Below are 23,109 nucleotides of genomic sequence, written 5' to 3' on the forward strand. Positions count from 1 at the left end.
CCCAGAGCCAATCAGTGGTCACAAAGTAACTCCTAGGAGCAAGGAAGGAAATGAAAGCTGGAAAACTTTGCTCCTAGAACCTAAAAATGGAACAGTATTTTGAGAGTACTACAGGTCTGGTTTTCTCAAATCTCGCCATTTTATCTTTTCCTGACCATATCAGATTACTTAAGGATCTCTGTAATCATTAAGGAGGGGAGGGGGATGAAAGTCATTTGCAGGAAAACCAAAGCAGCCAGATCCTTAAAAAGCAGAGATGTTTCAGAGAAGGGATGCTGACGCAGCAGAGAGTGTGACTACTGGTGGTTCATAAAATCCACTGAAAGAAAGAGGCAGAAAAATAGCACAAATATTTTTCTCTTTGTTCCCATACTTATCAATTTCATTGGCACAGAGAAATGCGGTCCCTTCTGGTCCTTACTTGCTCTGCAGTTAGGGATGAACAGGTGGATAGAGAGAGACAGAAACACGATCCACAGATTGGGGCGTTCTGAGCTGTTTGTTGGTTTGTGTGCTCTGTGCCTGATTCCAGAAAGGATTTAACGTTGCCCAGGGCAGCGTGTCCAGGCCTCCCTTTTATCACCTGCGTTAACGGACCCCCATGACATATGTGGAAATAACTGCAATTACCTGTGGTGTTACATTTCCATTTATCTAAAGACAGGATGGCTCGAGCAGGGGCCAGAAATGCAAAAGCACTGGCCTGAAACAGGGGTAACCTAAAAGAAACGAGACCAAAACCATGATCACGGCATCAGGAACTACCGAGGTAGTTCACTATTTGACAGCTTAACAGTCTTTCCACAGACAAACAGCATATGAGTAAATGTAGGCACACCTGGAAGAAAGAACCCCGGTCTGCAAAGATCTCCTCTGCCATGCAGCCGGGGCCTCTGGCTTCTCCGTCCTCCCCTCCTGCTGCTTTTCCCCCAGACGGCTTCAGGATGGGCCCTGGGGTAGCCCTGTAATTAGCACCAGCAGCCCAATACAGGTCCCTGCCAACGCGACCTTTCCCCTTAGGTGTGGGAACGTTGGGCATTTGGGAGTCTCCCTTTCCTGCCGAGCTTATAAGTTCCTCATTAAACATCAGTGTGTATCTTCTACTTCACCACCCACCTTCCCTTCCTCCCTTTCAAATTCTTATCAGTTATCATAGGAAAAAATTTATCTTCCTCTGTTGTTCCATTTTGTAAGTCAAAAACTGCCCTAAATCACAGAGGATAAACATTAAAATCATGTTAGTATCTATATCTATTGAGGAAAAGGAAAGCTGTAAGTTACAAATCAACAGTAGATATAATATTCTCCTTAATCATAAAGACTCAAGTATTCTAAACCTTATTTTTAAAGGACCCAGAAAACTTGCAGACTCTCCATAAAATCTCCTGCCAACTATATGCAGAGATACTCAGATGCCATCATTCAATTACATTTTAGATACTTCTTCATATTATCTTCATGAACACTTGAGCTACTCAAATTCAAAAGATGTTGCCATTTTATATAGAAATGTAAAACATTTAGCTACAGTTGCATTAAGATGGCTTTATGGGCTAACATGAGTATTTGATCCCTATTTTTAATATACTTTCAAGGTAAAATATAAAATTGGCTCCCGTTTGCAGGGCTGGGAACTCCCAGATATCCAGATCCTTCTTAAATACCACGAAGCAGCCTTGCAGGAATGTCCTGGCCAGTGGGACGGGACCCCAGCATGCCCTCCCCAAGTTGATGGCATGTCCTGCCCTGACTGAAACAGTAACTGGGCTGAAAAACAGAGTGGTTCTGGCTGAAGGACACTCAGCTGCTTTACAAGTGCAGAGCTGACACACACCATTCTGAGCCAGATAAGGGTTGAGATTCCTTGTTTTCTTGTCCATTTTAATCATGCAATGAAGTCAAATGAGAGTAGGCAGGCTGATGGCTTTAAGACACAGTTGCAGGCTGCACGGTGCAGAGCAGATGCACAGCTGGCAGCTGGTCACATGGGCATGCCCTCCACCAACCATCCATTTGTAATTATCTGTCGGAGGGGCCCAGAGCATAGTACTGTCAAAAGTGGAAGTGAAGGTCACTTGACGTGGGACTATCAAAGGAGAAAGCTCTGTTTGATTTAGACAAATTCCTTAAGCATAATTTTTCAGGAATATACAGAAAGGATAAGAGGAGATTAGCATCTAGTTAGAAATGGATGTCCTGTCAAATGGTCCAAACAGCATCTGTTTTGCCCCCGTTTAAGATTTCAAGCGATGCACCCTAGGACAATGTAACACAGATTGCACGTAGAGAGCTCATCCTGGGGAACACTAAGGACAACACTGCTCGGGTGACACTACGGATGTGGGACAGTGAAGACTGGCTCTGGGCTCCACTCCTGGGGGCGTGAGCTATACTCAACCTCAGTCTGCACTTGATCACTGCCTGGACAACTTTCAGGGCAAGAATTTTATGACTTCACCCCCACCAGAGGCCCTGAGACCACTGATGCAAAGCAGCTCACTAATTTCAAACAACCAGGACCCGGAGTTCCTTTGAAAGTCGGTGACAACAGAAAATTCCCATCTGTGCTGCCCCAGTCTCCCAAGGTTGATACGGAAAAAGCTGCACATGCCGGCCTACGTGCTCACTGTTTGGCCACATGCTGCCCGCCTGCAGCAGTACTGTCTGAAAGACAAGCGGCCGATCTGCAGGAAGCAGCAGTCAGTACCGCAGCAGGTACGTGTGGCCTCCATTACCGGCAGCATAACTCAGTGGCTTCACTGAATTACCCTCAGGGAAATTTGCAACAAGAGCATGTGACTATTAAACAGGAGCTTCCCTAAATCACAAGCAACAGAGCCAACTTTCCAAGAGAGAGACTGAGTATGCTAAAGCACTTGATGTTCTCATCTGATACAGTGGCTTTTTCAGGCACTTTCCCAGTGTCACGCTGGTCAATACTAGGGCACTTCTCTCTGCACCTCACTCACACTAGCACCTAAACCTCAGTCCCCGGGCTCCTCAGGCAGACAAGACTGCCAGCTCTTATTCTCTACCAACAACTGGAAAGGAAACAAACTGAACTGTGCCCTCCTTACACCAGGGGTTGGCAAACGGACGCATGAGCCGAGTCCAGAAAATTACCTGTTTTTATGAGTAAAGATTTACTGGGACACAGCCACCCTCATCTATTTATGAGGTGCTGACAGCTGCTTTTGAGCTGTAACGGGAGAGTCAGCCAGTCATAACAGAGACCCCAGCGCCTAAAACATTTACTGCTTGTCTCTTTACAGAAAAAGTTGGCCAGCTTTGTCTATGGTAAAGTGTATCTTAAATATGTGAAGGGGTGGTGGATTTTTGCAAAACAAAGTTTTTACAGTTAATAGTGTCACTAGATGTTAGTGAGAAAAATCCTGAGCAGATGAGCAGCTTTGTCATGATACGCTCCCACGGGGGCCTCTAACCCCAGGACAGCAAAAGAACCTAACCAGCCAGTTTGTCACTTTTGTTTGTTTATGAAGTACTTTTACACTGCGAAGTTTAAAAAATGTTTTTATATTTAAGGTCATTAAACTTACCACCCTTTAATTATTTCTGGAGTTTGAGCCCTGGTTTAAAAGTTTAAAATCTACTCTGACAGTTTAGCTCAGTGGGTTGGGCGTCATCCGCAGACCAAAAGGTTGCTAGTTCAATTCCCGGTCAGGACACATGCCTGGGTTGCAGATTTGGTCCCCCAGTTGGGGGCGTGCAAGAGGCAACTGATCAATGTTTCTCTCCTGTTCTATCTCCCTCCCTTTCCCCCTCTATAAATAAATAAATAGAATTTTCTTTTTAAGTTTAAAACCCCATTCTAATTAAAAAGGAAATTCACTCATTTCATTCTCATACTTACATAGTTTTCATGATTCTTGCATTTGGATCTATAGTTCATTTTGAGTTGATTCAAAGAAAACTCAATTAAAAGCAAGTGTAACCATTATCTTCAAGTTCATGTTATTCTGGTTTTACAGATAAATTCTAAAAATTATATGATCTATTGTGGTCAGCATTTTCAACTAGAGACACCCCTGGGGAACCTCGGTGGGAAGGACGCAGCTGACTAGCACCTGTCCCTTCCGGGGCCATAGCTCACAGCGGCAGGCCCCGTCCAGAGAGCGCACAGGAACTCCGGAGGGCTGGCTGAGTATGATTCTGATAACTCCTTTTCCAATATGACAACATCAGTGATTTCAGGTTAAGGGCTGGGAGGCTAAAATACTTCTAGTACTTAAAGATCTTATTAGTCACAGAGAGGCACGAGAGAACTCCTTGGAGTGTGGCAATGTTCTATGGGTTGTGGTTAGATGGCTGAACACATGGGTAAAAACTCATATAACTGTACATGTCAAAAGGGGTAAATTTTATTGTATGTCAATTATATCTCAATAGATATGATTTAAATTATATCTACAAAGTTAAGGGTCTTTCTAGGAATGGAAATGGAAGGACGACAACACATTCCTTAAATACTGAGTTATGTTAAATTGTTTTTAAAAAGCCACTAAATTTAGAAAAGAAAAGAGCTTCCCCCTGGTAGTTGGTGAGAAGCTCTGTCCTCTAGGCCTCTCCTTGCACAGGTTTTGCCACGACAGTCACCTGGCTGACAAGGAAGGTTAAGAGGGGAGAGGCAGCAGGCCATGAGGAGAAGGAAGAGTCCTTCAGAGCTGTGGGAATGAATGTGCAGGGTGAGATGTGATGGTCAAAGATTAAAAAAAAAAAGACTGTAAAGAACTAAATTCATTAACCCACATATACTCTGAGGACTCAGTCAGTCTCCTAGTCCCAGAAGCATCAAAAATATTAACAGAGAAACAGTGTGTTAACAGAAAGGGAAAGACCAGCCAAGAAAGCTAGAGCTGAAGTAGCAAAGCTGATGGCCGTGTGGCTCCAGAGCACACCCAACCACCTGCCACACTCATAAAAGTCAGACTGCTCCGCCAGATGTCCCAGCCCACCCCCCCCAGCCACTGCAACCCCTCTGCTTCCCTCCCAGAAGGCCCACTAAAATAGTGAGCACCCACAGGCAAGTGCAGACTAGTGCCCGGGGTTAACCAGAAGAGGCTCTGAAAGACCAGGTGGCTTGCCCAAAGTCACATGAAAATGGTGGAATGGCAACAAAGCCACCTCTATAGTCAAAGCCTCCTCTGCTTCCACCACACAGCAGGTTAGAGGAGTGAGGCAAAGCTCCCTCCCCCCAGGTCATTTCCTCCAGGTTCCCACTGGCCCCCATTTCTTTAATATACAGGGTGGGGCAAAAGTTGGATTACAGTCATTCATATGGAATATACAATAATTAATAAATAATAATCCCAGAATAAACTGTGTTTCTTGTACTCGTAACTGCAAACCTACTTTTGCTCTACCATGTACTATCTAAAAATTGGAGTTAAGTGAACAGTAATTTTTTTAATCTGGTGGGAAAAACCTACAACTTACTACTATATGCCAGCTTAACATGACAGAATGTCAAGTCACCCATGTAGTAATTTTCTCAAAATTTTCACCCTGAATCACCATCCCCCTAGCTCTGTCTCCTTAGGACAAACATGGGGAGTTGGGTTGTAGTACAAATCAAATACCACCATGAAGACACAATCGGACCACTTCTGACCACAGAATACTTGACAGACAACTGGACTCTCTAAATGGGGGTGACGTGGAGGGAAAAGGTAAAGACTGTTTGAGATCAGAGAGATGCAACAAACAAATGCACCAATGAACTTGACTGGGTCCTGGTTCAGGGAGGTGGAGGGACGAGCCATACAAGACATTTTAAGGACATCTTAGGAAATTAAATATGGACTGCATGTTAGATAATATGGTAGAATGGCTGTTGAAAATGGTTACATAAGAAACCGTCATTGGTAGGAGATTTTTAGGGGCGAACCAGCATGCCGTCTGCAAATTTACTTTCAAGCAGTTAAAAAAAAATGCACATACACCCCACACAAATTACGTATACAGAAAGAGAATGTGGGGGGAACCCATCTCCCCACCTCACTCTAAGCACTGCACCCCTTGATCCTTCTAAGTTTTATCAGTAGTGGAGTTCAAAGCCTGCACTTGAGACCTTGAAGTATCCCGCAGTCATCCCTGTCTACAGTAAGCACACTGTCTATACAGGCCCCTGGAGCCCAAGGAGATGGAAGACAAGAAAGCTCCTGTCTCCTCAGGGCAGACAACAGCACCAGCTACAATGACACTTTTGGCCAAAACCCCATCTTTACTCAGCAAAGGAAGGTTCTGTGCACCTACAACAGGGTATGCTCCTCCAGGAGGGGCCACCCCACCCACAGTCTTTTCTTTTGCTGGAGAGATCAGAGTGATGCCTCCAAAAGGCACCTGAAGCAAAAGGCTGGAGGTGACCCCCAAACACAGAGCCTGCCACACCTTGGGGAAGGCCAGGGAAGGTCAGTGTGGCAGGCAAGCAGCAGGGTGCTGAAGGGCCCTCTTTCACCCCAAGCTCTGCACTGATACCCAGGGGTGGTAGGGTGGGGTGGAGAGCAGTGGGAAACTAGGAGCTGCTCTGTTAGGAAAGGCAGAAGCAACCAAGGTGAAACAGTGGCTGAGTCCTCACCATAGCCAGGGAGGCGAGAGTGCTGCAAGCTGGCTAACACCCCTGCCCTGAACTCTCAGGATTTTCAAGACTTTGTACTAATTCCTGGAACAAGTCCAAGGGGTGGCTGGGACTGACATCACAAATCAAACGGAATCGGGAACGTTTAAACCTTACTCAAGGAAACTCAATGAAGGCATAGTTGAGAGCAAAGCACAAGAGATCAAGGTCAAAGGAAAGAAGGAAAGGGAAAGGAGGGAGCAGAAGGGGAAAGAAGCAGACATGACACAGATCGCCCACTGCTCTGCAGACAGAAGCTCTGGGAAGCACCAAAGCCACAGGAGTCACAGAACTGGGCCTGGGACCCACAACCTCCATTTCAAAGCAGCCATGGTCTGCAGAGGGAAGGAACTACTCTTGTGCCAGGGGACATGGACAATAAACGAGGGAGGGTCTGCGGCCCACACTGCACCAGACACACTGTGTGTGGCCTCAGCCCAGCCCGTGGGAAACATGCCTCCAAAGAAGCAGTTATCACATGGTGACATCTCACAGCTGACAGAGCGAGTCCGTGCTCAGGTCTGCAGAGGCATATGACCCCTTTGCTGTTTCCCTATCGATTTCAATTATTTTTATGGAATTACACAGGTGTCCAGGAACAGTGTGCCCTCTTCAGCCGGGCGCCCATGTGAAATGAGGATGGGGATGGCCTGGCCACTGCCCACAAGTCCGGATGCTTACACTTTCTTCCTTTGAGCTAGTCCTGCAGCTGTCTCAGCTTCCTCAAAATAAAGGGACCCCTGCTCACAAACGCAGACCACGATTGGTCTTTAGGTCCCAGGCACTGGCTGCATCTAGTGCACTGGAGTAAGAAGTACTCAGCAGGTGGCTAGCAAACACACAAAATGGCACACAGAACTCACACAGTCCTATAAACCACCCAGAGTTGGAAAAGTCTGAAAATCCATCTTAAGAAATCATGAAAGCTGAACAGGAAAAACTTTTTCTTCTGCTGCTCTAAGCCTAAGTGCTGAACTATCCCCGCCCCCCTCCCCCACCTGCCAATAAAACAAACAAATACACAGCCATCTGCAATGCTACAGCTGTGATGCTGGGATTAAGCACTACTCTTGGCTACATCAGCACTTCCTTCCTGCATCGTCCCATCCTAACAGTCCTTCCGCCCCAATGGCTTCATCTATTTATTTGATCCTGTTGTGACCAAGAAGTAAATATGCATGTCTGTTAAAATGATCATTCATAGCCTATGATGAGGGTCTGTGTGAGCATTTAGCATAATTAAAAGGCTTTTCATATTATTCATGCACTGTAACTTTCTAAACGTATTTTAGGAAGTTTATAATAATCCACGAAAACACAATAGGTCCATTAAAATAATGGCGAAATGTCATCTACCTCAGGAAGAGCATCCTCTCATTTTCACAAAAAGAGACACAGCTGAAGAAGTCATCTACCCAAGGTCCTTCCAAGCTCTCATGCTTGCTTGTTCTACTCCCCCATGTATGAAGAAGAAATCTTCACTTGCCATATTGTCTAAGCTATTGCTTTACAGTGAGAAATGCAGGTTCTGAGTGTCCATGAGTTTACAGTTTATCGTTAAAATATCCAACAACTGATTTAATCAGCACTGGCAATGTGGCTGACTACAGCTGACCATGGCATGGGACCAGGGCACAGCTGCGCACAGTGTACATTTTACCACAATAAAGAATCTTCATATCAACCAACAACTCTCAACTATAGGCACTGCCCAAAATCACAGATAGTTTGTGCTACAAGTTCCTTGATGAGTCAGCTATTTATTTGATGGTGGGGAGTGGGGGACGGGACACTTCCCCAGAGAACCAGTACCTTATGTACAAGGTAAGGTTCACAAGCCAGCCAGCAAAAGCTTTTTAGTCCACTCTGGACTTGAAATACAGAACCTGAAATGCTGTATCAAAAGAATGAGAGATGCTGCCAGCCAAATTTCACTACCTGGAGCTAAGAAAATGAATCAAGTCCTCCCTGGAATGCCAGGAACACATCTCCTTCCTCTAGCAGGCCAGTGGCACCCCCGGCCCTCCCCTCAGCCTTCAGTCGGCACGGCTGCTTCCCTCCATCAGCAGATCTGCAAGGGAGCTGCCATTCACCTTCCCAGGGCACTGCCTGCGCCGCCAACCAGGATGCCCTAACACTGCTCATGGTTTGCCCCATATTCTCCTGTCCCCCCTCCATCCTTTCCCGTAAGGGCAGTCCTCTCCAGGTCCCTGAGGATTCTGAATCATCAGAATACAGTCTATGGCTCCCAAGCCACCTCTGTACTATCCCCTCTCATTCCCTGAGCAGGCAGGGCAGAGCCCTTCCAGATTCTCTCTCATGAAGCAACGGACAGAACTAGAACTCATAAGCTTACTCAGATGCCCCTCCCCTGAGGACAGTCCTGTGAGCAGAGCCCTGGGGTAGAGGAACAGGCTGTAGTATGAAGAGGGCGCAAGAGGGGACAGGAGAAAACAAAGCAAGCCTGCGGGAGGAGGCAGGAAAGACAGGCTCTCTTCCTTCCTCTGCTAGTTCCTCACCCACTTAAGGTGGGAGCAGGGATGCAAAGCCAGAGCCCTGGCATCAAGGAGGGGAGCACAATCCAGTGGGAAAGGACACAAAAACGAAAAAAGGACACCGTGGAATAAAAGCCACATTAGAAGAACGTACACAAGATGCACGTGTGGGAATTCAGAGAGAACAAAGGCAGCTTCTAAGAGTTGGAGATGCTTCACAGAGAGGGAGGGACAAGGCAGGCCGGGGGATGAGCAGGGTTTACAGGGTTGCTCTGGAGCACAGGCACAGGAGGGTGAAACAGCAGGGCTGCTCAGGCAGGGGCTCAGCCCAGGGTGAGCGCAGGGAAGGGGACAGCAGGGTCCAGAGGCATGGCTGGAAGGGCAGTGGGACAGACAGCAAGGGAGAAGCTTAAAAAGTGGTTTTTAAAATCTGGTTTTAAACTGGGAGTGGGGCTGCAGCCTGGCAGCTCCAAGGAAGATGCCGATGTTGGAAAGACAGCACTGGGGGCAGGTGCAGAATGAGGCAAAGAGAGTAGGAAACCTGGAGGCAAGGAAACCAACTAGGAACCTCGTGGGACAGTCCAGGTCTGAACTAAAGGAATGTGGGCAGGAGGGGGTACTAGAGAGAGAGCCTGTCCTGTGGCTGGTGGGATGGAAGGAGCTAAGAGTCAGACTTTCCAGCCTGCACAACTGGGTGGGAAATGGTGCCATCCACCAAGAGAATAAACTTGGTGGGGGTTATATGGAGTCAAGACTCACCAGAAGAATCCCCTGCCCCACCCCCAGCCCCAGCCCGTCTGTCCTTCCAAGCAGCCCTAGGTAAATGGTATTGTTCAATGCCTTCCTCACAGGGGCTTCAGCATCCAAACTTAGTACCCCAGTCTCACCTGCATCCAAACATCGTCTGCAGCAAAGTTGTGATTCCCACACAGAAGAAAATGGTCCCAATGAGCTGGCTGGTGGCCCACTGGTCATACCCCACACACATGGCATCGGCCAGCAGGAAGGGCACCGCAATCGTACCACTGAAGCAAGTCAGGTAGTGCTGTGGGTGACAGGGAGCCAGAAGGGGAAGAGTTAACCTTCCTCATTTTTTTGTCCTTATTTCATCCTAACTCACCCCTCCATTGTTTTTAAAAAATAGCCCATGTGAAAAAAGCTTTTTTTTTAAGTACACACTTGTATCATATACCAAATCATATTTCCTTTCCATTACATTCAGGACTTCTCAGAGCTGTTCACAAGCTCAGGAACACTGTATTGTCAAGAAGGGCTTAATGTGTGCAGGGTTTCCCAATCCCATTTGACCAGGGAAGACTTCTTCTAGAAACACCTATAACATAAACATTTCAAAAAGCAGGTTTCCTGAATCTGTTTCGGAATGTTCAACCCACGGAAAATTATCTGCCAGCTCCTTTGGTCAGGACTCCTCCTTGATTAGACACCTTTCAGTCTAGGTTACCTAAAGGGGGTCAGTGGGGCAAAGGCGAGGGGGAGTGCTGGAAACCTGGACCAAACTGTCAGCTGTCAGGGCAGGTACAGTCTCACCTCCAAGTGAATAAACTTGTCTAGGCAATGAGACGGACTTTCTCGGCATGTGAAATACCCCGGGATTGAACTGATCCCTCAAACTTGAAAAAGGAAGAATGGAAAGTCAGACCTGAGAACAGAGTCCAGGCTAAAATAACCAAGAAAAACACAGGCCAGCAGTGTGGGTCCTAGAAAAGAGCTTCCTGTCTCATCCCCCTTCTCCTAAAGCCCCACTTCAATCATTTAGTGGGAAAAGGTATTGAGAGATGAAGGGGAGGTACCAGAGATGTAGGAGCCCTGCCCAGCCCCACTCCCCTACCCTGGCAGCTTCCCTGCCCTGCTCCTCCTGGAAGCTGCAGCAGACAAAGCCACTACCACTACGGCAAAGTTTGTCTTCCTTTAAAAAGAAGACATTTCTGTCTGGGCCAGCGTAGCATTTCTCAGTGTTACCTGTATTTCATGAGAGAGTTGACCATGATTATAGATTGGTTAACCAAGCCAGGAATGGGGGACGAAAACTAGTTCTTTCTCTATTCTTCTACTTTTCTCCTCCCTCTACTCTTCCTTCTTTCTACAGCTCTACAATCTTCTGCTCTTCCTTTTACGTCATTTCTTTTGCTTATTCCATGAACATTTTCCTTCTTTCATTCCTTGGTTAATTTACTAAGCCTGTTCGTTTCTTCCTTTCATTATTATAAAACTGATGTTGTCAATTTCCATTCATCATTCTTAAAAGAGTAATTTATAACAAAGTCATTAATAAATAAAAATCAAAATTGAATCTAAAAAACATTCAGAGAATTTGAGCATCTATCTGCCGGTGGTTACATCCTAAAGGAATCGTCTTACCTGCAGCCCCAGAAATATGCACAGGTACCAGGGAGGAACGTCTTCTATGGTGTAAATCATGTCTGATCTCTGGGGATCTAGACTGCCGGTGCTATCCAACGTCTCGGCCAGAGAGCTCTGTGAGCCAGAGGGACAAAGGAGTTGTTTAATAAAACAAGGACTAAACTTAGCTCTGCTTAGTACAGGCCCGTTACTGAAAAACAACTTTGTAAAGTGGCTGCCACTCTCTCATAGAATTAAGCCGTGGCTACCTTTGACACAACGCTCAGGCACACTGGCTTAGTGGGATACTCAGATCTTCAGAGTTTGGGGGTCCGGTATCTGCTGCCCTCGACTCATCCCCAAGAGCACCCAGCTTGCTCAGAGATTGTCTCCAAGCCTGGGGACCAACTGCATGGAGAATATGCTCTCAGGTTGAGATTACAAAGTAAAACCTTGGCATGAGCAGTCCTTGGGTGGTGCCAGAATGAAGAGATAATATAAAATGCTAACCATTTCAAACAAAGTACTAATCTGCCACTCCTACCCCACCACATCCCTGCAAGGAGAACGAACTTTGTGCCTAAAAACAAGGTCCTACGTTCCTCTACCAAAACACTGCTGCCCAGACACAACACAGAGTAGAAAGAGCAAACTTCAAAAGTATACAGATATGTGACTCACATTTTACTTAAAACAAGACTAAAAATGTACTTATAGGTTAGGGGGCAATTTTCTTTTTTTCCCTCCAACCACTACTAAAGATTTTTCTTAATGTTAGTTGTTGCATGCTTTTTGTGCCAAAATCTTCACAAAGACCAGACACTTCAGGTTATAGTCCAACATTCCCAGATAATGAAATTCTGACCCTTGACCATATCTAGCCTAGTTTGTGGCCTCTCATCAGATGAATTTGGTCCACAGAAAGACTCTGACACCACGTGTCTATTACTCAATTTTCCATGCACAGGGCAACAGGGATTTAGGGGCCAAACACCCTGGAGCAAAACAAGGGATGTAATTCAGGCTTACCCTCTAAAGCCTAAAGGTAAATGTCTGATGTAAGTTACACTTGATCTAATCCAAATGTGACTTGAATATGACCTTTCTGAGAGAACTTTTTCTACCATCCACACAATGGATAATGGGAGATTTACATTGTTGAAAGAATTAAAATGGATTAGGTGTGTCTCTTAAAGAGTTTGTTGGTAGAGAAAGTACACATGTGTGAGGAATCTGATACATGGTGATGTGCTGTGAAGAACTAACTCAGGTCTGGCATGTCCAAACCATGTCCATTTCAGAGAAAGGTTTGGCCCTTGCCTGGCACGTGGGAGGTAATCTCTGATCTCATGGAACACCCTGCCTCTTAAGAGTGCGTTTGTTTACCCGAAGCCTTGGACAGCCCCAAACACGGTTCGTGCTAATGATGTGATCTATGGTAGGGGCCTTGGGTACATGGCATCCGTTTGACCTCTGGCGACACTGGACACTAAGGTCAGCCACACAGTGGTTAGCCATACCTACAAGACTGATCCCCAATAAAAACCCTGGATACCAGGGCTCCAGTGCGCTTCCCTGGTTGGTAACACTCCTTGAGTGCTGTCGGACATTGTTTTGGGGAAAATTAGGCACTGCCCACATGACTCCACTGGAAGGGGACAACTGAAAGCTTGCGCTAGTGTCTCCCGGACCCTTCCCTAGGTGCCTTTTTCCAGTGGTTTTAATCTGTACCCTTCCTCTGAAATATGCTATAACCGTGAGTGTAACAGCTTTTCTGAACTGAGTCCTCGCAAATCACTGAGCCCGATTCAGGAACCTCTAAACTCAGCTGACCATTTTGCTGACAGGATACAACTATGGCTATTAGACTTGCTATAAAAAGGACAATGTAACACCATCACGTTATCTATAGTCTCCTAGTGGGGAGTGTTACTACTCACAAAGTAACAGAGAAATACCTGAAAGTACAGCAACACTACCACTAGATTAGTACAATCTGTTACAGTAATATTATAAGTAATATTTTTCTGATGATTCCAAAACAACTAGTTTTGATTTAACTACCGTTTTAACTACTGTTTTGACGAACAGAAATGAAAAGACTTTGTCCTTGCAGGCCTGGCAGGCTAGGATTAAGAGGTGCACATGCATGTATGTACACAAATATTCTCCTCCTCTCTCCCTCTCTCTCAAGTCTTCTTAGTATGATATAACAGGGTGCAGCCATGGCCCCCCCAAGAGGGATCTGTAATTGGGTCCAGAACTCAGGGTGTCCAGAAAATATTAAAAATACTGTTCACAAGTCTGAACTGGGGGGTGGGACACATGGAACAGGGCCATTGAGTTATTTTGCATATCAAAAGTTTTGCAAATAACTGCAAAAATGGTTATTCAATGTATCTATAACTTTTGGTTAGGCTCATAGATATGGGACTTAGGAGTGACTTTGACCAATAATGTAACTGGGAGGCAGCTACCCCTGGTTACAGCGCCTGTGTGAGAGCTTAGAGCTGACTGGCTCCATGCCAAGGGGCCACGCCTGCCCAGACTTACAGTGGCAGCCCAGAAAAGCTGTAAAAATACGGGAATACTAGCTGGTATAGCTGACTGTGGGAGGGTTTGGAAAGGGGGATGCAGAGGAAGATTCACACTGGGATTTAAACCCAGGTGCGGCAGCCGTGTGGGTTAGAACCAGGTGGTGTGGGGGGAACACCTGGTTCTGGGACTCCCTTTACCACGTGGCTTAGGAAGCAGGAAAGAAGATGTAGCAGTCATGCAGAGCTCGCTCTTAGCAGTTTGGAAGAATGCAGGAGATGTTGTGGGAAGGAAAGGGGTGAAAGGACTCTTGCTAGTGGGCATGAGAAGGTGCCACGTGGTTTTTTTAGATTAAGAACTGGAAATCACGGCAGTGACACAGCTGATGGTGCTGGGAACCGCAGGAGGCCTACCAGCTGAGCACGGATTACCAGCAAGGACTGGGAAGGACCGGGGAGTTATCTGAGCCACAGTCTTCCATTTCTTTTCCTGAGATAAGGTACCTTGGACTGGGCAAAGGGGGGAAGGAAGGACTGCGTGTGTTTGTGGGTGTTTTAAGGGACTTTGGGATTTTAATGAAGACATTAAGTCATTACTCTAAGTCTGTATAACTTTTGAATACATAGTTCCTTTCCTTTTCACCAAACCCTGACACTGAGAGCCATAATTCCGACAGCAGGGGGTGCCCGGGAGAGGGGAGGGTCTATTCAGTAACAGTATCTTGTCCCCACCCCATGGGTCCGTTCTGTAACAATGAGGGTAGCTCTACAACACAGGAATGAGGCTAATGTAAACGTCCACAAATAGTATGACGATGACATGGGTAGGGAACTGTGTGGTCAAGGGGATCAATTAACCCTGTCAGACAAATGCTGCTCCCCTCATTCAGACAGCAGTGTGTTCGGTCGTAGAAGCTATGGTGCCACAGTCAGTTATCACTGCAAGGACAATACAGACCATTTTAAAAACTGCAGTAACAACAACCTCCAAGAACAAGGTTTCTTTAAAAGGTGACTACATAAATAGTTTAATAATGTCATTTGGAAGACTTCTCCATAAAGAACAAGGAAATTACCTGTCCTTCAAAGATTAATGAACTCATAACTCAGCTCTCTGTTTGGAGCCTTCTTAAGATCATTAATAACCTTTCCAATCTCATATAGGGTTATCTATCTAGTACAGCACTTTGGGGATCAATTGCAGTCTCGTTTTCTCTAGGAAATAATTTCTTCTGGAGCAGAAAACAGCAAACTCTGTAAGAGGCTATATAGTAAATATTTTAGGCTTTGTGGGCCATGATGATTCTGTCACAACTGCTCAACTCTGCCACTGTAATGCTGAAGAGCCTTAGACAATATGGAAACCAGTGAGCACAGCTGTGTTCCAATAAATATTTATCAGAACAGGTGTTGGGTCAGATTTGGCTTGCAGGATGTAGCTTGTCAACTCTTGCTATAGACTTTCAAATTGATTATCATAAAGTCACAGTTAATATTCCCTTATTTTTGTTTATTGATTTTAGAGAGACAGGAAGGAAGAGGGGTTAGAGAGAGAGAAAGAGAGACATGGATTTGTTCTTCCACTTATTTCACTGGTTGATTCTTATATGTGCCCTGACCGGGCATCAAACCCTCAACCTTGGCATGGGGCTAATACTCTCTTGTATATTTTTCTCATATCTCCTTTCATATTGTCAGTGTATATCTGCACTTTCTCATTTTTTCCTTACTCAGGTCCATCAAACATCAATTTCATCAGTCTTTTCAAAGAACCATCTTTCTGAATTCCAGTTAAACATGGTAAATTGGCCACAAATATCATTTCCTTTAACTCGTAAAAACATAGAAGGAATATGACACAAATCTGCAAGGACAAAAGAGGACATGAAAAATAAATGAGATTAACACACTTCTGAAATATTTAAAGCATTTGCATGAGCTGTAACCCAGAAGGGAGAGGAAAGGAATAGACAGCCTGGGTGCTTACAGAAGGAGAGTGTGGAGAAGTGAGTTGACCAGCAGAAGCTCAGAAAGGTTCCATGCCTGGAGGCACAAGTCAGAATGACAGCAAGAGGCAGGTTCTAACTCCACAAACCAACCAGACATCCTGCTGCCTAATGCTATCCTCATCCTTCAAGATACAACAATGTATTGTTTGAAGAATATAAACCAGAAAGACGTTGGACTCAGGAATACTATGCGGGGTTGAAGGCAAACATGATCAGTGGGATCCTCATCTGCTACCAGAATGCCAGGATCCAGGTCACAGAAACCAGGCTTGTCCCACAGGAGACCAGAAGATTCTTTCCTACAGGAATTGTGGTCAGCTCCAGAGACAATATGCTGATATCTAGACCCCACAGTGACAAGACAGCTTTCCACCTGATTTATGCAGTGGCAACTCCTACCAGAACACAAACTTCACTCACATACAACAACCTTACAATCCTATTTTTCTATTGCTTCACAAACCTGGGACAAGGGAAGGCTCCAAAAATATGAGCCAAAGAGAGGAAATAGGGCCAATGTGGTGTGAAGAAAACATGTTAAAAACAAAAAAGAAACCTGTATCTTCACAGAAATAAAAATATATTGAGCCTTGAAGAAAAGAAATGCCATTTTAAAAAGCTCTAGTCAGTAAACAAAAGCAAAAACAAATAGCAAAAGAGGTCTTAGAAACTAAAAACAAGATAGAAAAAAATCAAAAGAAAGGTTGAAAGTAAAAAATATCTCCCAAAATAACAAAAAGACAAATATGGATAAGAAATAGTAAGTTTTTAAAAGTCAGAATGGAACAAAAAAATATATATGAATTAATCAAAGAAATAAGAAAATTCCCAAGAAGTAACGGATATGTTTACAAATTAGAAAGACCCACCAAGTACTCCGTGAGTTAATAAAAAAGATTCAGATATCTTAAAAACTCAATAAAACAATCAAGTGTATTAAGGAAGACCTTAAATTAGCAATTTAAAGACAAAGGGAAATAAAACATGAGTTGACACAATTTGGAGAGAAGTAAACGGAAAAAGCCCTGGCTGGTGTGGCTCAGTGGACTGAGCACCCGCCTGCGACTAGAAAGGTCGTCAGTCGAGGCACATGCCTGGCTTACAGGCCAGGTCCCCAGGAGGGGGTGTGCCAGAGGTGGCCGACTGATGTTTCTCTTGCACAACAATCTTTCTCCCTCCCTTCTCCTCTCCCTAAAAATAAATAAATAAATACAATCTTTTTTTAAAAGAAAAATGAAAGTTATCATGAAAAATGAAAGAACACAAGAAAAAACAGAAAAAACACATTAGAGAAAGTGATAGCTGAGAAAGAAGGCAAAGGAGATCCAAAACAGACTGGAACAAAAAATAAAGATATAATTCAAAACAACTTTCCTCAAGTAACAGGAGCTTTGACACTAAATATTAAAAATGCCAAAAAACCTGACCCAGAATGGTCAGTATCAAAACCTATCTCAAAAAGTTACTGGATACTGAAGATAAATAAAGAATCTGTAAGACAGGCAAAAGGTCAAGATACTGATAAGAAGGGGAAAAGAAGACTGGCCTGATTTCTTCACAGCCACACTCAGTATGAGAAAATGGGAGGGCAGCAACTACAACCTTCAAGCCTACGGGCTGCAGTTACTCTTGGATTGGAATTTATTCCCATGAGCCAGCTCTTTTCTTGAAAACTGCTACAGAGTTACTCCTCTAACTTCAGTGAACATGTGAACCACATAGGAAATGTATGAAAGTGCAGAATCTGATTCAGTAGGTCTAGGTTGAAGAAGAGTCTGCTTTTCTAACAAGCTTGAATGAACATTCACAAAAACTCAATCATAAAAAACACTTCAGCCTTGGCTGATGTGGCTCAGTGGATTGAGTGCCTGCCTGGGAACCAAAGGGTCGTCAATTTAATTCTCAATCAGGGCACATGCCTGGTTGCAGGCCAGGTTCCCAGTAGTGGGCACGTGTGAGAGACAACCACACATTGATGTTTCTCTCCCTCTCTTCCCCTCTCTCTAAAAAAATAAATAAATAAAATCTTTAAAAAGTAGGTTGCAGAATGATATTTAGAATATAATCTCATTTATGTCTAAAAAAAGCAAAAGTAAAGGAAGTATCTATACAATGGAAATGCCTAGAAGGAAGAACACCAACCTATTATTAGTGGTTATTGGGTTTTATAGTTTGGAGTGGGATCACAGGAGGCTTTGGCTTTTCACTTTAACATTTCTATTTCATTGTGAGGTCTTTGGCCATTAATATTTTTTAACAATTAAAAAAAATAAACAATAATATAAGCCTCAAAGGGCCAGTAAAATAGGAAGATATTCTATCTCACTAGTGTTTAAGGAAATGCGAATGTACCAGTGTTCAGGCAGCGAAGGAAGTTTTCGCCCATACAGGTAAATAAATGCCAAGCATAAATGTGCTAGACGGTTTTTCTTGTCAACAGATTACCATCATCGGTAAAAGGCACAGCTGCAGATGTTGAAAAGCCCCAAAGTGTTAATGCTCCTCACTATTCCTTTCAAAAGACAGCCATCATTTCCTGGATAATGGAGGAGGAACTCCCAAAATGGTAAGAGCCTACAGCATGGAAATTTTGGTGACTCTGTGATTAAAGACTCAGGACTTCAGCACTGTATGCAACCTAACAAGTCTATAAAGTCAGAAGCACTTTGTTACAAGAGGCTGAGCCACTTGGGTACTGAGACCCAAGAAGCCAGGCAGTGGCCCCCACACTGCAGGCTGCGTCTCAGCTGCAGACTGCGGGCAGCAGACTACATGCTGACTGTGGCTGTTCTCATCTCCCACACTAGGAAGCAGTTTGGAATCTAACACCACAGGAATTTCACCACCTCAGCTTGACTCTAATTAGTCTAATTTATAATAGCTTGACCAAATAATAGCAATATTGGTCAAGACAACCAAAAATGAAATTTTTACCTCCCAGACTAGAAATTTTAAAAAGAAACCACACATATACATAAAAATTTGATTATTCAAAAATTCCAATACAATTTCTTTGTTCTTTATAATTTTAGTGATTATACTGTACACTTGCTGCATTAATACCCAACCTGGGTACTATATTTGCATGTGCCGGCGTTCTAGTGGTCTGTGACTAGAATACACAGTATCCACTGCCTAGTAAAATGCAGTGGGGTTCTAGCATACAGTGCTCATTGTGTAAGTTGATCAAATTAGTAATTTTCACCACAAAAGTAAAATCTATTTTTAAAGTCTATCAAATAAAAATCAAATGAAATTGAGAAGTCTCAGGGCTGCAATGCAATCTGAAGGTGCCACGGCATCGAACTTTTCACATGTGTTCAGCAGTGACAGATGATACAGAGAAAAAAGAAATCCAGGCATCTGGACTCCCTTTTTGGGCAGCTCTCTCCTGGCCTCTAGGAAAATGGTCACACAGACTGACCTATCAAGGAGGCGGCATCGGGCAAAAGAAGATTCTCCCACTTGAGTGAGTGATTTCCACTGCTTCCGTCTGAGCTTCATTAAAGGCGCTGCCACAGTCAACCTAAACCATCTGGTCTCTCTCATTCTCTCAGGCATTGTACACATAGTAGGTACAGATGCAATGCTAGTGACTTCACAGATTTTATTTCATTTAATCCTCACAACAACCCTCAGACAAGTGCTGATGTGTTTACTTCCATTTTAGGGATGAGGCAACTGATGCCCAGAGTTTAATTCCCTCAGGCTCTGAGTCACATGAGCACCAGACCCAGACTCTGAACCACTTCTCCCTGGCATGCTGGCTGAGGCTTTTAAAAATATATAGGAAAGGGCCTCTATAAGGGACTCAGCTTAACTGCCATTAAGACAATTAAAAATTAGTAACTTCTATTCCTCATCACCTCTATTTCCATTATAAAGAGAATACCCACACTCAGGCAGGTAGAGACAAACCCCCAGATGAAGGACGTGCATCCCGCACAGAACCTGCGACAGCAGCGATGGGGCAGTGGGGGTGGTGATGGAAGTGGGTACCTTTTCTGCGATGCCGTTTTCTGTTGTATAGATTGCCATGAGCTCCGTGTCTTCATTGTCCTGTTCACCACTGGACGTGGCACCTCCATTCATCACCACCTGAAGAGAAACCCTCCATTTAGAAGCTGTTTCATGATACATCTCTCTGCTGTATAGAAGCACCCCCCGCCCCAAAGTCTTTTGTAATTCTTTAAGAATCAAAAACTGTGCATTTTTTACCTATTACCTATCAAATTAGCCAAGTTTGGGGATCTTAAATGAAACTTCCAACAAGTGCGTGCTGTATCAGTGACCATGGGTGTGTTTTTGATAGAAACATACCACATGTCCCAGAGAGTGAGGCTACATGAATGGGAGGATCAGCTCAGCAAGACCAGGAATGGAACATCCAAAAAAACTACAAGGCATGGGACCCCAGTGCCCTCCAGGGCAAGGGAGGCTTGGCTGAGGGGCCAATGTCTGAGCCGGTGAGAGGCATAGGAAACTGCCTTGGTTAAGATTCCTTTCCAAGCAAAGATAATGACTTCTAATGTGCCATCCCTGCAGGAGGGAATATGCTACTCACAGCCCTGGTGCACTACAGTCTCCTAATGCAGTAAAGACCCCCTTTCAGGCCTGCCCTGGAGAGCTACAACACAGTGGCCTTCAGTCCTGGCTGCCTGTCTTGAAAAATAATACTGAAAATAATTGTACATATGAATAACAGCACAACTACATTTTTAAAACACAGACAAAAAGACAAAGAATAAAAACGTTTAAATTCTGGTATTGTAAACTACAATAAAGAAAAGTGAAAGATGAGTAATAGCACAAGAGAAAATACAGTGCAACACATAAAGAATCAGCATGAAAATGTCCTAAAGAATACCTGCAAAATGTATCCTTAAAAAACCTGTTTTGCGACAGTTTGCAGGTGAAAAAAATATTAGAAAATTAAAAAAGCTTATATGGGGGGAAAAAAGAGAACACCTGCAAATCCATAATACAAGCAATCCAAAGGAAATGGGCACAGGGTAGGAGTACGCAAGTTTACAGAAAAAAAATTAAGTTACCCAACAAAACACACAAAATGCTATTCAACTGCATTTAAAATTACAGAAATGACAACTAAAATAAATTTTCATTTTTAAAAAATAAATTAGGGGAAAACTTTTAAAGGGGTACCTGGTGTTGACCAGGATGTGAGAGAAAAGAGACTCGAAGTTGCCTTTGTGCAGAGTAACTTAGCACTGGGATTTATTTAAAACAGGCATTTCTAGGACCAGCAACCATACTCATAGAATCCTTTTTTTCAAAAATATCCATGCAAGTGGTATACATTTTCAAGGTTGACAGTTGCAGCATTACTTAAAATGCTTAATACCTGGAAACAACCTAAATGCTCATCAAACAGACAGACATTGTTAAATTATGCTATATCCATTTCGAGAATAATATTCAACCATTAAAAAAAGAATAAAACGGATGTACTGACAAGGAAAGAACTCCAAGAAATACTGTAAAAAAAAAAAGTCACAAAACAATAAGCAATAGAATTATCCCAATTGTGCTAAAAATAAAATAAAATTTTAATAACCTTCCTGTCTAGATGCTTGGTAAAGGAACCAGAAAGTCACACACCGATATGGAGGTTGCCCAAGGGGTAGGGAATAAGGATGGGCCCCTTTCATTTTTCACTCCCAACCATTCTTTTTAGCGTTGGGATCTTTTAAAATCAGGTTCATGTTATTTGCATATTGTTTTTTTAAAACAGGTAATAAAAAAGATGCACACCAAAATATTAACAGTGGTTGGGCCATTTTTACCTTCTTTTTCCCTTTATATATGTCGGTAATTTTCTCTAATGAGGACAATTAATTTTTACAACAGGAAGAAATTAAAAAGACAAAAGATCCAAGCAATGTATCTTAGATTGAGGAGGTCCAGAGAGATTTAATCTACTTATTTTTGTAGTTGAAGAAATCGGGCCAGAGAAAATTTTAATTTCTCATTCAAGGTCACATAGATTACAACCCCGTCTGAAGCTAGTTTTAAAGTATGCCAAAGATCTCGATTAAGTGGTATATAATTCTTACAGCGCAAATTTTCTTATATCAAACAAAGAGGTTCTTTTAAAACCAACTCTAAGACATGCTATAGCTTTTTACATAAGGCAACTGGGTTTGTGGAGTTTGTTGGCCTGAAAAACAACCTGTCAGCAGGACACACGTTCCCGGCCAAGTTCAAGTCCACAATAAGAAACTCTAACTTCCTATTAGAACCATTCTCCAAGTGCACACAGCAGCACTCAACCCACTGAGAAGCCAAGAGGAACATACACTCAGGATGAACTGTCTTAAAACAACAATGTTTAGTTACTAGATATCAGAGAAACCCAGATCTGATTTGACACCCTATCCTAGCTAAAACTAATACCTTCATCCACATTCATCTCCGGTTGCCACAGGGAGCTGTATGAGAATAGGGTTACCTTTTGGGATGATGCAAATGTTTTGGAACTAGACAGAGGTGATGGTTGCACAACACTGTGAATGTGTTCAAAGTCACTGAATTGTTCACTTTTAAATTGTCAGTTTCGTGTGTCACCTCAAAACCAATTTTTTAATCTGTATATGTGGCTCCAAAGAGGAGACTTTGGCAACTCCCTCTCCTTCCCTGACTTCCATTCACACACACAATTAAATAAATACTATAAAATGCAGATACTCTCAAGGCTAGGAAAGGGCTCACATACTCATTCAACAAACCTTGTTTGAGCACCCGCTGTGTCCAGGAAATGAGGATGCAGTCCTGCCACACAACCCCTCCCTGTGCCACCCAGGGTGGGGCCAGGTTAATGGTACCCACTGACTGAATTCAGGACACAACAGGGCACCAGGGATAAGACAAATTTTACTACTGCTTTTCCTTTGGCTTATTAAATTAGCTATTTTGATGGCCTATTTTTTTAAAAAATAGAATTTAATTTTAAAAATCTGTTAAAATCAGTTTTTAAAAAAAGGTGTTGACTTTTTTTTTTAGGTGTTGACTTTTTTATAAAAAGATGTTCCTGATACTATCAAAGCTTCACATTTTTG

The 23,109-nt window shown here is 43.6% G+C and overlaps 1 protein-coding gene and 1 long non-coding RNA gene across 6 annotated transcripts in view; one reads left to right on the top strand and one right to left on the bottom strand.

Moving 5' to 3' along the window:
• SLC23A2 (solute carrier family 23 member 2) overlaps positions 1-23,109 on the bottom strand; it is a 118,930-nt gene that overhangs the window by 34,472 nt on the left and 61,349 nt on the right. For all 4 annotated transcript variants that reach the window (XM_053926103.1, XM_053926102.1, XM_053926104.1 and 1 more), the window contains 4 exons: positions 20,033-20,131; positions 11,509-11,625; positions 10,017-10,174; positions 631-719 (listed from right to left, as the gene is read on the bottom strand). In XM_053926103.1, the coding sequence (XP_053782078.1) occupies positions 631-719; positions 10,017-10,174; positions 11,509-11,625; positions 20,033-20,131 (463 nt within the window). The remainder of the gene's footprint in view (positions 1-630; positions 720-10,016; positions 10,175-11,508; positions 11,626-20,032; positions 20,132-23,109) is intronic.
• Positions 13,982-20,138, top strand: LOC123479611 (uncharacterized). 2 transcript variants are annotated; one of them, XR_008427059.2, is made up of 3 exons: positions 13,982-14,524; positions 15,759-18,599; positions 19,358-20,138. It is a non-coding gene; the product is annotated as an uncharacterized lncRNA (long non-coding RNA). The 2 variants fall into 2 exon arrangements; XR_011651367.1 differs by having other exon boundaries at positions 15,759-20,138.

Source organism: Desmodus rotundus, chromosome 6, assembly GCF_022682495.2.
Source record: "Desmodus rotundus isolate HL8 chromosome 6, HLdesRot8A.1, whole genome shotgun sequence".
In the NCBI taxonomy this organism is placed as follows: Eukaryota; Metazoa; Chordata; class Mammalia; order Chiroptera; family Phyllostomidae; genus Desmodus; species Desmodus rotundus.